At 36.4% G+C, this 14,438-nt stretch overlaps 2 protein-coding genes across 3 annotated transcripts; one reads left to right on the plus strand and one right to left on the minus strand.

Moving 5' to 3' along the window:
• Positions 1-1,328: 1,328 nt before the first annotated feature.
• On the plus strand, positions 1,329-7,515 carry LOC123223272 (squamosa promoter-binding-like protein 1). Its single transcript, XM_044646411.1, has 11 exons — positions 1,329-1,445; positions 1,546-2,449; positions 2,644-2,825; positions 3,147-3,673; positions 3,833-3,907; positions 3,996-4,103; positions 4,231-4,348; positions 4,466-4,607; positions 4,765-4,915; positions 5,642-6,277; positions 6,823-7,515. The coding sequence occupies exons 2-11, from the start codon at positions 1,866-1,868 to the stop codon at positions 7,264-7,266; spliced, it is 2,967 nt and encodes a 988-aa protein (XP_044502346.1). The 5' UTR covers positions 1,329-1,445; positions 1,546-1,865; the 3' UTR covers positions 7,267-7,515.
• A 3,818-nt stretch (positions 7,516-11,333) lies between these two features.
• LOC123223787 (S-adenosylmethionine synthase 1) lies at positions 11,334-13,918 on the minus strand. Of its 2 annotated transcripts, none has more exons than XM_044647146.1 (2): positions 13,761-13,918; positions 11,334-12,842 (listed from the first exon to the last, which is right to left on the minus strand). In XM_044647146.1, the coding sequence occupies exon 2, from the start codon at positions 12,831-12,833 to the stop codon at positions 11,652-11,654; it is 1,182 nt and encodes a 393-aa protein (XP_044503081.1). In that variant the 5' UTR covers positions 12,834-12,842; positions 13,761-13,918; the 3' UTR covers positions 11,334-11,651. The 2 variants fall into 2 exon arrangements, with proteins under 2 accessions (XP_044503081.1, XP_044503082.1); XM_044647147.1 differs by having other exon boundaries at positions 11,334-12,862; positions 13,761-13,915.
• Positions 13,919-14,438: the final 520 nt, after the last annotated feature.

Consider the following 14,438-nt stretch of genomic DNA (forward strand, 5'->3'; position numbering starts at 1 on the left):
TTTTTTGGTTAATTAAAAAATTCAAATTCAATTGATAATTGGGAAAATATACTTTGACTGGATTAGATAAAATAATCCCAACTTACTTAAGCGGGTTAAATAATTTATTCGGGTAGGCGAGTTTGATTGGACTATGACTATACGACCGGGTTCATTGGGCTGACCAATTACTCGCCGCCTAAGTGAATCCATCTCCTTTCTCTTTGTTTGTATATTACTGTATATATCTTTTTTTTTTCTGTTTTAATGTTTTTAGAATGTCCCTCTGATACGGATTGATTTAATCTTAATTAATTTGATGTAATTTAGCTTGATTTAAATTGGAATCAAATTTTAGCTAAAAGATTTTACTGATTTTTTAAATTGAGTTAAACTTAAGTTAGGAGGTGTTTAACTGGAATTCAATTTAAATTTTTGGCTCGAATTAATAATTTGAATTTGTGACTTGATTAGATTCCAATTTATAATTTGAATAAACTAAAATCATAGTTTGAATTGACTGTTCAAATCTATTGTTCGGTTCAATTTAAATTTGAGGGTCAAATAAAAATTTTAAATTTTATTCAGATAAAATAATATCGTTTTGTTAATAAACTATAAATTTAAGTTATATATTTGAATTACTAATTAGAATTATAAAATCAAGTTAAATTCAATTATTTTTTATTATAATTAAACTTAATTCAAATTTAATTTTAATTTAATAAATTAGAATCAAATTTAAATTAAATTATTTTTTATTATAATTGACTTCAAATTAAAAGGTGTCCACTTCAATCTGATTCACACCTACCCTCAGATCTAATTCAAAGGTCAATAATGACATAAATGCACTCTCAAAACAAGACAAAAATATATAAATATTATTAAATGAATGAATTAAATAAAATAGGTGTAAACATTTAACAATATTGCTGATTTTAAGAAACATTAATGAATCAAGTAATTTTGCAGTCAAAGCAGCCTAGAATTGATAAATGAAAAAAAGATTTGGAAAAAAAAAAAAAAAAAAGGAAAAAGAGGAAATCTACTGATCCAAGTAAACCGGTCAGGGCAGGGAGCTTCCGAGTGAAAATAGGAAGGATCTGTTGTCAATTAAAGCACGTTGGTTTTATCTTAGCAAGTTATAATATAATCAATACAAATTGTTAAAAAAAAAAGGTTATGATTCTCTGTATTTCGCTACACGGAAAGAGTAGAACAGAGGAAAACGTGAGGCATCTTAGTTTACAAGTTTGCGAGAGAGACACGCAGAGTGAGAAGTGGACCCACCATTTGTGTTGGTTATCCATTAAATTTAATCTGTAAATTTGTACCATAACATTACCATTACCATACAACTGGAAATGAAAAGTACACTCTCAAAAGCTATTACTTTCACATCCCCATCATCTTACCATTTCCTTCACTTGCTGGCGACATTTTTCTCAGCTACCTCCGGGCAAGTATAATTATTATTGTTTAATTTTATTTATTTTCACTTATTTTTGGTTATTATTGTTATTTTTTTGGGGGGTTGTGTATGAATCTAAGTAATGGATGCAGAAAGCTCTGTGATGCAAAGTTGGAACGATTTGGGAGGTTTAATAGCTGATTTCGAAGGGTTTGGTGGTTAATTTAAGTTTACTGGTATGTGGGTTGCTCTTAATTGGAACCATGGATGTGTTGGTGTACTGTTTTTGGACTTTTGGGGAAGAAGTGAAGCTGATTAGGTAAAATTAGGGGTTTTGTTTTTGGTGATTTTGAACTCTGATCTGTCGCTGAGATTGGATTTTCTTTTCTGGGGTTTGTAATAATTTTTGTTTTAATTACTTAGCTCACTTACTGGATTTCGATCTTTCAATTTATAATATCTGGGTTTCAACATGGAGACTAGATTTAGAGGTGAAAATCATCATCCCTTTGGTATGAATTCCGTGGATTTGCGGGCAGTAGGTAAAAGAACTCTAGAATGGGACTTGAACGACTGGAAATGGGATGGTGATCTTTTTATTGCCAGCCCATTGAATCCAGTGCCTGATGATCACTTGGGCCGACAATTTTTCCCACTTGGAGCTGGAAATTCGTCAAATAGTTCATCATCATGTTCGGATGAAGGGATACAAGGAATTGAGAAAGGGAAAAGAGAATTGGAGAAGAAAAGGAGGGTCATTGTAGTTGATGATCATAATTCATATGAGGCAGCAGGTGGGCTTAGTTTGAAGCTTTGCAACAATGGTTTTTCGGTTCATGAGAGGGAAGTGGGGAATTGGGAGGGAACTATTGGGAAGAAGACTAAATTTGGGGCAGGTTCCTCAAACCGTGCAGTTTGTCAGGTGGAGGATTGTGGGGCTGATCTGAGCGGTGCCAAGGATTACCACCGGCGGCATAAGGTGTGTGAAATGCATTCCAAGGCCAGCGGGGCACTTGTGGGAAATGTTATGCAGCGGTTTTGTCAGCAATGTAGCAGGTTAGTCATTGCTTCTGAGTTTCTTGTGTGATGAATTATAAAATTGTACCATAAACTTCTTGTCTTGTCTGATTCAATCTCTTGGTTATATACAGAATACAATCTAGCCAATTTAGAACCTAGAATAAATGAGACATGAGCAGAATTTTGGTTCAAGCTGTGGTAAATGATATTTTGTTGAATTTTTTTGGCAGATTTCATGTCCTTCAAGAGTTCGATGAGGGGAAGAGGAGTTGCCGCAGACGTTTAGCAGGGCATAATAAACGGAGGAGGAAAGCCAATCCGAGTCCTGTCAGTAATGGAAGCTCACTTAATGATGATCAGACTAGCGGTTATCTGTTGATAAGTCTCTTAAGGATACTTTCCAATATGCATTGTGAGTAACACTGTGCTTTTTCCATGATAACAGAGAAACCTGATTTTACATTAGATTTTTCTTCTTTCTAACTATCCCTTGATTGCAACATTTATGGGCTACAAGGTATAGTTAGAAGAAAGATTGGAGGTACAGAAATAATGTGAGAAGAAAGATATTTTTCCTGAACTCATTTTCTCTGAATGAAGAGCAGATTTATGTTTGCTCCCTTGTACATTAAAATAAAACTTGTTTGTGTTGTGCCCTTGATTAGAAAAGATAGAAACGATTTTGTTGTTTGATTTTCTGCTGACCTGTAATAAAACTTTCCTTAAACTACAGCCAATAGATCAGACCAGAAAACAGATCAAGATCTGCTGTCTCATCTTCTAAGGAGCCTTGCTAGTCCTGCTGGTGAAAACGGGGGAAGAAGCATAGCAGGGCTCTTGCAGGATTCACAAAATATAATGAATCAAGGCACTTCTGTTGGGAACCCAGAAGTTGTTTCAGCTTTGATTGCAAATGGTCAAGTTCCTCCTGGGCCTTTCAGACAACATCTCAGTGTATCTGTATCTGAGATGCCACAGCAAGGTCCAACTGCTCATAGTGCCAGGGGTGCAGAAGTTCAAGATGGTGCTGCAGGGCGGATCAAAATGAATAATTTTGATTTGAATGACATATATGTTGACTCAGATGACGGCACAGAAGATGTTGAGAGATCACCTGTTCCTGCAAATCTGGGGGGTAGCTCCCTTGATTGTCCTTCATGGGTACAAATAGACTCTCAACAGTCGAGTCCCCCTCAGACTAGTGGGAACTCAGATTCAGCATCAGCCCAGTCACCTTCTAGTTCCAGTGGAGATGCTCAGGTATGATGTAGCTGCATGTACATAATTAATGTGTCTTTCTAAATTATCAATGATGATGTACTGTCATTGAAGTCTTGCAGAATTAATATGTGATGCAAATAAACATGCAACTTAATCAGCAGTTAAGTTTTGTGATTTTTATTGTTTTGCTCATTTCAGAGCCGCACAGATCGGATTGTGTTTAAGCTATTTGGGAAAGAACCAAATGATTTTCCTTGTGTCCTACGAGCACAGGTACTTCAACTCTAAGCATAGTTGAGTGTAACTCTTCAGAGTTTCCTGTGTCAGGAATTGTACTTATGTAAAATGTTTCAAATTGCAGATACTTGAGTGGCTATCTCATATTCCTACTGATATGGAGAGCTATATTAGGCCTGGTTGTGTCATTCTGACGATTTATATTCGTCAGGCTGAAGCTGCTTGGGAGGAAGTAAGATCTCTTGATAAACTATTTACATGGAAATGTTTTTATTTCTATATTCTGCTTGATTTATCCCTATATGCTATTTCCAAGATAACATTACTAGTCTTACAACTATTACTTGTGGTTTTTGCAGCTTTGTTGTGATTTGACTTTTAGTTTGAGGAGGCTTCTGGACCTCTATAATGACTCTTTCTGGACGACTGGATGGGTTTATGTTAGGGTGCAACATCAGATAGCATTCATTTGCAATGGTCTGTTTATATATGCTTCTCTAAAGTTTACAAGATTAGTATGTTGAAATTGAAAATGTAGCTACACTTTTTAGAAGGAAGTTCTTTTACATTTTTACTATATTTTTAATTATGCAGGCCATGTTGTTGTAGACACATCCTTGCCTCTTAGAAGTAACAGCTACAGTCAAATTCTTACTGTCAAGCCAATTGCAATATCTGCGTCAGAGAGGGCACAATTCTCAGTTAAAGGCATCAACCTATCTCGGCCAGCCACAAGGTCTCGATTGCCCAAAATTAGAATTAAATTTCTTTTTGGTTCATCTTAGACAGTTTGTAAAAATTTGTATGAATTAGACTTAATGTGTCCTGTACTTCTTATTTTATTTTTTATATTTATGCAGCCTCTTGTGTTCCTGACGTCTCTTTTTTTACAGGTTACTTTGTGCAGTAGAAGGGAAGTATATGGTTCAGGAAACTACTGATGCAGTAACGGATGATGTCGACAGCTTCAAAGAATATGATGAGCTCCAGTGTGTCAACTTTTCTTGCTCAATCCCTACATTAACTGGAAGAGGATTTATTGAGGTGCTGTTTTCTTTTGTTTCTCATCGCATACTCTGATGTTTTAGTTATATGGTATCTGAGCAATTATCTCTGAGTGTGGATCATCTTTTCTGTTTATTTGCTTCTGTTGTCGGTGCCTTTCAGAATTTTCCTGTTTGACCAACAAAATTTTCTTTGTATATATAATGAAACCTGAGATTTTGAGTTTGACTTTCCTTTGACTATCGGTTTATTAGTATGTTTTCATGTTAAATGTGTTACATTGATTAGGACTACTAGAATAGGATGCTTGAAGAGTATTAGCTGCTACAATTTTTGTTGATTTCTTATTGGTAATAATAAATTGTAACAGAAGAGACATTAGAAAAAAGATGAAGATTCATTGCTTGTGCTCTTTCTGTTTTATTTTTTTCCCAGTCATTGTACTTTTTCATATAGTACTTAATGCATATACTATACTGTGATTTCTGTTGTAGATTTCTCTTAATTTGTCTTGTTTGCTAAATATATATATAGTTTTTTTGTAGCTGTATACATCCATAGACACTCTGTTTAGTTTATTTTGGCAAAATTTGAATTTGTGTTCTTGTGTGTGTGATTTTTTTTCTGGTAAATGCTAATTCTGAGTTCGGTTCTATCATCTCTGTGCATGTGCTGAGTCCTGCTGCCAGTCGTTCAGAGAAGATAGATACATAGTTTAGTTCGCCTTCTGTTAGCGGATTTTAATGTTTGCTCGACTTTGTCCAGATTGAAGATCATGGTTTCAGCAGCAGTTTCTTTCCTTTTATAGTTGCAGAGGAGGATGTTTGTATGGAGATCCGAATGCTTGAAAGTGCATTGGAGTTGACTGGAACAGATGCAGACGAAATGCAGACTGGAAAGCTCGAAGCCAAAAACCAGGCCATGGATTTCATTAATGAAATTGGTTGGCTTTTTCATAGAAATCAATTAAATTCTAGATTAGGCCACCTGGATCTTAACACAGACCTTTTTCCTTTAAGACGGTTCAAATGGATCATGGAATTCGCCATGGACCATGAATGGTGTGCTGTAGTAAAGAAGCTATTAAACATTCTGCTTGATGGAACTGTGGGTTCCAGGGAGCACCCTTCCCTGAATATTGTGTTGTCAGAGCTGGGGCTCCTTCACAGAGCTGTGAGGAAAAATTGTCGGCCTATGGTGGATCTTCTTTTGAGATATGTTCCTGAGAAAGTTTCAGACAGAATAGGATCTGATTACAAGGCTTGGCCTGATGGTGGCTTTGATAGCTTTTTGTTTAGACCTGATGTCACAGGCCCTGCAGGTTTGACACCTCTTCACATTGCAGCTGGTAAAGATGGCTCTGAGGATGTACTAGATGCCTTGACTGATGATCCTGGAATGGTAATTCCTCAAATTGCTCTGCATCTAGTGAAAAATAAATATTGTGAATTTGGTATTCCTATTTCATAGCATGACTTTGGAATTTTGTACTCCATACTAGTGTCTAAGCTAAGTTATTAATTGTAATTTGTGTTAGTCTCTAATTTGATGTGATGTGTTGATGCAGGCAAGTTAATTATCAGCAGTTACAAAAATAAAATAAAAGAGAAGCTTACAATTAGTTTGGTAGACTTGGAATCTAATTTTGCTCGCCCAAATAAAAAAAATATATTTTATTTATCTTGGGAATGGTTAGTGAGTGAAGTGTTAAAATAATTTTTTTTTTCTTCTAATAGCTAATTTTCAACTTGATCATGTGTTTGATCTGAATGTGAAATCTCCTTGCAAGTGACATATTCTACATTAAGAGTTCATGTTATTGGTTGTTTGGCATATTGTTGCTTCTTGTAGAGAAGTCATGGATTTTTTTTTTCCTCGTACTTTGGTAGAATGGAAATCAAAGATACCATTGCTTTTAAACATCCAAATTGGTGTGTCTGTATCAGGTGGGGATTCAAGCATGGAAGAAGGCTTGTGACAGTACAGGCTCTACACCTGAAGATTATGCACGTCTGCGTGGCCACTATTCATACATCCACTTGGTGCAGAAGAAGATTAATAAGAGACCAGCTTCTGGACATGTGGTAGTTGACATGCCTGCCATTGTTGGAGGCTGCAACATAAACCAGAAACAAAATGATAAGTTGAGTGGCACATTTGAGATGGTGCAAACTGCAATGATACCCAACCATGGTAACTGCAAGCTTTGCCAGCAGAAGCTGGGTTATGGAACAACCAGCAGGTTTCTGGTGTACAGGCCTACAATGCTTTCAATGGTGGCTATTGCTGCAGTGTGTGTATGTGTGGCTCTTCTATTTAAAAGCTGTCCTGAAGTTCTGTACGTGTTCCGTCCATTCAGGTGGGAAATGCTGGACTATGGAGCAAGCTGAAGGCTAATAACTCCCAACTTGATAATAATAGGTTATAGATTATCTCTATTTGTATGCATTTCTAGATTGTAAAGTTGCGAGTGCTCGTTTAACAGTTAGTTTATGTGGATTTCAAATTAGGAGTCCGTAATATTATTGACATATTTATTTATTGTCAAGTTTACCATTATTAACATGTAAGTACAGAAACTGCATTGCTGACTTGGGTGTTTTTACTTCTATTTGAGTAGAGAGACTGCATTTGTGAAATCGCCTGGTCTGGGGCGCTATTATCTTATCTGACCTGATGGCGATATCTAAATTCCACCACCATGCTGTTCATATATGTTTAGCTGCTTTGAATACCATGTGCCCAATTTTTTGGTTGGTATATGAGCAGCATCCAGAGTTTTTCATGTATTTTGTTTCAGTGACTTTCTGTGGAATAAAATAAGAGCATATTCTGTCGAGGGAAGAGAAACAGGAAAAGAAAGAGAGGGATGGAGAAAAAAAAAGAAAAATGAGGGAAGAGAGAGAAGTGGGTGTTCAAAGAATCAAAGAATGCACTGCAGAATAGATTTAAACCTCCAAACTTGTATCTTTTCTTTAACACATTAGCTAAATACTATATATATATAAAATACTCAACCATTAGTGTAATAGCAAAGTATTTAATTCATTAGTAATCTGAAAATAACAATAACCACGATCAAAGTACATTGAAATGACTTGCATGCTGTGTCCTTTCTACCGTAGAAGTGCTCCAAGTATCAAGGAAGATAGGGTAGTAAATGCCAATCTCACCATCTCACCAATTTATATTTGGGACTTCTCCAGTGAGGTGTTATTTTCAGAGGCATGCTGAGTCTGAGTTCCATTTGGGTTGGCTCAAGTTTCTTGGTCTTTGTTTCCCCTGTAACAAAAAGAACACACTTTTCTTTGTTTCACATAGTTTATACAATAGAGCTCGTTTCTGCTAAGGTTTTTATTATGGTATCCATGCAGATCATTAAATATCAATATAACTGAAAAATTGTAGCCTTTTCACTCATTTTTATGTGGAAAAGCTTACTGAAACAAACAAGACTCTTTACAGATATGGGCAAAATTCAAACCAAGTAGAGCTTCTGTGGAAGGACCAGTGACCTCTACCATCCATGCATTCTTTGATTTTTGGCACCCCAGAAATGAAACCGTCTTTCTCTGATAAATTATAATTGGTCCAACAAGAGCTTTCTTTTTATGGATGAAACATCAAATGGCTTCTTAGATAGCTCCACAACCTTTCAGATTGTTACCTGCCTGCAACAATGGGCACATATAACATATTCAACCATTCTGATCTCACTTCTTCCACCATCACCAGAGACTTTTCATCTCTTTGACGACATTTTCTTGATGGTAGAAGGAAAGATCGTATACCATGGGCCTCGCTGTAATGTTACAAAAATTGATGATATTTAATTGAGTTAATGGAATATCAAAAAGTTCTATTGCTAAAAAAAATTTACAAAAATTTCAAATACGCATCTTGCGTTGTCTTTGTCAATTCATCAGCCTTTTAGTTGAGACAATTTTCCTTCTAGCGCTACCTCTACCAAACAGGCAGAGTCGCCAAAAAAGAGAAGGAACCTCATTGAAAAGCTGAGGCTTGTAGAGAGAGAGAGAGAGAGAGAGAGAGTCAGTAACTCAGAAGTTGCATGAATGACAACGTAACATCAAACACCTGTTTTTACTCATTGAATTGTCCATCCACCGGACCATCCTTGTTCCTTTCCACCAGCCAATCTGCAGATTTTGCTTTATTCACACTCATCAGTTAATTTGCTTTGAATTGTGGGAACGCCATGCACAGGCAACAACATCTTCTAGCGAAACAGACCTAGAACAAAGGGTAAGTCGTCCAAAATTGCCATAAAATTTTTTCTTTCTGATAAATTATTGAGAAATAAGAAGATGGGATTCAGACATATATTTCGTGGGTACGTAGTAGGACAGCAAATTGCATTGTCACATTATCCAAAGAGGTGTAAATAATACTTTTCTTTTTAAAATTAAATTTGTAAAAGGAATTTAATACAATATTCAGAAATTAAATTATTATATTATCTGTTATGATTCTATTTTAGAATTATTAAATTACTCTAAATTAATAAAAATTAGAAAAACTTTTTTAATATTGCATTCTTTGTTTTATCGACAACTCTTTCACTCAACCGAGTCATCAATAAAATAATTTTGTTGACAATTTTTGATTGAGTGAAAAAACTAAAGACAGAAACGAGAGAGATCATGACCATGGTAACAATGGTGAGAGTGAAGCAGTGACCATTCACGAAGATTACGATTTTTAAAGAATTGCAAAGAATAAATTGCAAGTTTAAGGTTAAACATATAAAAATAACTCTCATATCTTTATAACAAGATAAAGTTAGATTTAAATTGAATTTGTTTGAATTTAAATTTGAATTTGGTTTGAATGAGCTCGAAACAAATTAAATTCAAACGAGCTTGAGTTCGAGTTCGAGCTCGAGCTTCGGAGTGTTTAACTCATCAAGTTCGTAAGTTAAAAATTTTGATATAAAATGATATTGTTTTAATAACAAATTAGTTAAAAAACTCGATTAGAGCTCAAGCTTGAGCCAAACTCGAGCTTGACTCTTTTGAAACAAAGAGAACTCAAACTCATTTGAAATAAGTTCGATAAGCCCGAGTTTGAGTTCAAGCTTAGGTGAGTTTGAGGTCGGCTCGAATTTAGCCCTACGACAAGGTATAGTGACTATAATAAGGCCCAAAGACTTATTCCCACTTGAGATATAGTGAAAACTCAAAATGACTCTCTCCAGCTTTCAAAAACTTAAATACCCACTCATTTGATAATTTTGACTATTACAGTAAGAGATAAAAATGTTATTTAGAGATTTTTATTTAAACAAACAAAAATTAATTTTTTTTCTCTTTTAGTTTTAAAAATTAACAATTTTCTTCTAGCTTAATTTTAAGAAATTAATTTTTCACCCTCACTATATACAATTTTTAGGGTTTTATATTTTAAAATGAATGTTGCCCCCCTCAAACTTTAAAACATTGCACTTACATCCCAAAAATTTCATTCAGTCTTGTCAACGACCGTTCTTCCAAGTATTCCTCTCTAGTGGCATCTCCCCTCATTCCCTGGTAGTTTTTGACGCAGAAACCACCAAAGATCTGATTGAAATGGTCGACTTTTCATGCATGGATTTGTGAGAAAATCGCACAGATTCGTGCGATGATCTATGCGTAGATGGATGCATAGATCAACCAGACAATATCGCATGGACAACACCCACGTTTGTGTAACGTTGTTCGATTGATCTGTGTGTTTGCCTAAGCACAAATAATTGTATGGATTTGTGCGATTTTTGCACATATTCGTGCACAAAAATTCGACCATTGTGATCCCATTTTCGGTGATTTTCATGCCAAAAACCACCAAGGAGGGAGGGAAGATGCCGTTGGAGAAAAAAGCTTAAAAGAACGGTCACTGAAAAGATGAAATGAAGTTTTTGGTGTATAAATACAATGTTTAAAAGCTTGAAAGGGGCAGTTGTTCATTCTAAAATATAAAAGCTTAAAAAAACCATATATCGTTTGGGGGGGGGGGGGGGGGGGGGGGGGGGAGGTGGAGAGATTAATTTTTTAAAATTAAGCTAGAGAGAAAATGTTTAATTTTTAAAATTAAAGAGCAAAAAAATTAATTTTTGTTTATTTAAATAAACTAATGAGAAAATTATTAGTTTTTAAAACTAAGAGAGAAAAAAAATTAATTTTTTTTTGTTTAAATAAAAATCTCTAAATAACAATTTTATCTCTGATTATAACGGTTAAAACTATTGGATGGATGGGTAATAGGGTTTTTGAAAATTTGAGGGAATCACTTGGGTTTCCCTATAACTTGGGTGGGGATATGTCTCTTGGCCTTGGTTATTTAGGCAAACTTATTCGTGCCATTAAAGATCGGGAAAGTGTTGTTGCTCCAAACCTGCAGGAAAATGTAGTTTAACCGAAAAAGAATAAAAAGACAATCACAGTTCTACACTCGAAGAAAATTAATCAGAACAATGATTCGCTTTAGCCAAAGAAAAGATTAGTACAACTTGCCCCAACTTTTACTACTACCAGTGTCACCAATTTGGGCAAATTTCTATTACATTATCATATCACAATATTGGTAACATGATACATTAAATCAAAACGAGAAAAAAAAGAAAGGCCAGATAAAGCAATTGAATAGGGCACATGTATGTGTTTAAAACAATAGGTCTCGATTAGGCTTATAGAACACCAGCAAAAAACATCCAAATTATTCATCCACTACCCAGAAAAGCAAAGCTCGCACGGTAGGGATAGTAGAATCCAATTCAATCTCAAGCTTGCGGCTTTTCCCACTTGAGAGGTTTCACAACTTCCCAAGTGAAGTCTGGGTCGTCCCTTCCGAAGTGTCCATATGCTGCTGTCTTCAAGAACCTGCCATTACCACCCCTCTTGAGATCCAAGTTGATGGTGATCATTCCAGGCCTGAAGTCAAAGTTTTCCTTTACAATCTTAAGGATCTCCTTGTCAGGAATCTTGCCGGTTCCATATGTATCAACAAAAACAGACAAGGGTTCAGGCACCCCAATGGCATATGAGACTTGAACAATGCACCTACGAGCAAGACCATTTGCTACAATACTCTTGGCGGCCTGCCTAACAATGTAAGCACCACTCCTATCAACCTTGGTAGGGTCTTTTCCAGAGAAGGCACCTCCACCATGGGCTCCCCAGCCACCGTAGGTGTCAATGATGATCTTACGTCCAGTGAGACCAGCATCACCATGAGGGCCACCAATGACAAATCGACCTGATGGGTTAAGGTGGAAGATGGTCTTCTCATCAAGGTACTTCTCCGGGATGACAGGCTTGATGACATGTTCCTTTAGATCAGCAGCAATTTCATCATTTGTGACAGTCTCATCATGTTGGGTGGAGATGAGAACAGTGTGAACACGGACTGGAACCATGGCACCATTCTCATTGTAGTACTCCACAGTGACCTGGGTCTTACCATCAGGCCTTAGCCAAGGGCAGGTGCCATTTTTCCTAACCTCCGTGAGGCGAGCACCAAGCTTGGTTGCAAGAACATGGCTTAAAGGCATTAATTCAGGGGTCTCGTCAGTGGCATAACCAAACATATGGCCCTGGTCACCAGCACCGATCTCCTCAGGGCGCTTGGTGAAGTGTCCGTGAACACCCTGGGCAATATCAGGGCTCTGTTGCTCAATGTTGACCAGGACTTTGCAATTGTCAGCATCAAGACCCACATCATCAGAAATAAATCCAATGGAGCGGCATGTATCACGAACGATCTTCTCATAGTCTACGTTGGCCTTGGTGGTTATCTCCCCAAAGACCATGACCATGTTGGTCTTGGTGCATGTCTCACAGGCAACCTTGCTGTCAGGATCCTGCTCAAGGCAGGCGTCAAGTACTGCATCAGAGATCTGGTCGCACAACTTGTCGGGGTGACCCTCGTTCACAGATTCAGAGGTGAATAGAAAGGTCTCCATCTTATCAAACTGCACACAAGGTTGAATGACTGATGGAAAGTCCTTAGATATTTAAGAAGAATACAGAATAAAAAAATTGAATCTTCCTTAATGATAATTCCGCAAACTTAAAACAAATTTACAATCCAACTACAGCACAGTGTCATATGCTTTATCAAAGGTAAATATTCCAGTGGAATAAAACATAAGAAGTTTCTTCAGCCACCATTCTGGGATAAAGTTGCAAAAAAATCCCTCAACAAGAACAGCTTCAAGATTAAACCAGAAGCATATTGCACAGTCTCTCTAATTGCGGAATCTTATTATTAGCGTTAGAAGTATTACTTAATGAACTTAAACAAACCTAGACAAACCTATTAACCCTGGCTGCTCATTCAAGATTCAAAAAGAACATACTCTTTCGGCTAAGACATTTAACCCTTGGAAAACATGAAGGGATGCTTAATATATAGAGTTGGACCACTGAAACATGAAGGGATGCTTAATGTATACAGTTGGAACACTGAAAGCTCTAGTTGATACAACGAAAAGCACCTCAATGAAAGATCTAACCAAGCACATAACAGACGAGGAAAGAAAGAAGACGGCATTTTACTATCCACCATGCAAGTAATAAAACAAAGTTGCAGATCCATCACTCACAACTTAAAGACGTTAAACAAAATATTAAAGATAATGCCAGATCTACAACTTCCAATCACATTAACAAGCGCAAAATACCAACCAGAACATTTTAAACTTGAAAATTTTAGATCCTTGATATCCAAACAAAAAACTTTCAAATCACACAAAGCAAGCATTGAACTCCAGATCTGTTTGTACGTAAACAAAACCAGAAACTCAAACTCTTAGTTGAAGCGTAGACAAGTCTAACAACGAGCAATGTAATCTAAAAAGTGAAGTTATTTTAAAGAAATGAAGAGATACCTGGGGCAAGTGTCTCGGTTCAGATCTAGATTGTTGGCTTTATACAGTCTAGACTTGGGACGGCTTTTCTGCTCTTCAAAACCCTGCATTTATAGATAAATGGCTCTATTGACCGGTTACCGGACACAACGGTTAAGATTCTTGCTGAGATCTACATCTGCTTCATCACTTTAACTTACTACAAGTGTTCGCTCACTAATTCTTGCCGTTGGATTCAAGATTGAAGTAGGATGAGAATGGTTGGGGTTGGTGGGCGAGAACGACATTTAGCTGATTGTCAATATAAATTTTATTGTAGGTTTCACCGGGAATAGCCGGGTTCTCACCAACCCTGGTCGGTCACCAGCTTGATGGCTTGAGACATGGCTTGATTACCTGTGTATCCGGTGGACTACTTATCATTAATGTAAATCAGATTCTTTATTTATTTAAATGGTAATATTAATATTTCTTTCCGAAAATAACTCAATTTAAAAATACGTTATCCCGGCAAACAATGGATTACAAAAATACTATATTGCCCTTCACACATGGAATTTTGAAAGGGTGTTTTTGTCTTCACAATGCAAAGCCGCCGACAATAGAGTGGCGAACTGGCAATGGCATATTGGCAGGAAACCTAAAAGTTTGAAAGCGATTTTGACTAATTTACAGTCTTTTGTTCTTTTAACAAAAGAG

Source organism: Mangifera indica, chromosome 8, assembly GCF_011075055.1.
Source record: "Mangifera indica cultivar Alphonso chromosome 8, CATAS_Mindica_2.1, whole genome shotgun sequence".
Lineage (NCBI taxonomy): Eukaryota > Viridiplantae > Streptophyta > Magnoliopsida > Sapindales > Anacardiaceae > Mangifera > Mangifera indica.

What these genes read in the sequence shown, in the direction of transcription:
- LOC123223272 (XM_044646411.1), top strand. Translation starts at nt 1,866, where the DNA reads ATGGAGACTAGATTTAGAGGTGAAAATCATCATCCCTTTGGTATGAAT. An exon ending in TTTTGTCAGCAATGTAGCAG is followed by an intron (nt 2,450 to 2,643) that starts GTTAGTCATTGC and finishes TTTTTTTGGCAG; the next exon opens with ATTTCATGTCCTTCAAGAGT. An exon ending in CTGGAAGAGGATTTATTGAG is followed by an intron (nt 4,916 to 5,641) that starts GTGCTGTTTTCT and finishes GACTTTGTCCAG; the next exon opens with ATTGAAGATCATGGTTTCAG.
- LOC123223787 (XM_044647146.1), bottom strand. Translation starts at nt 12,833, where the DNA reads ATGGAGACCTTTCTATTCACCTCTGAATCTGTGAACGAGGGTCACCCC.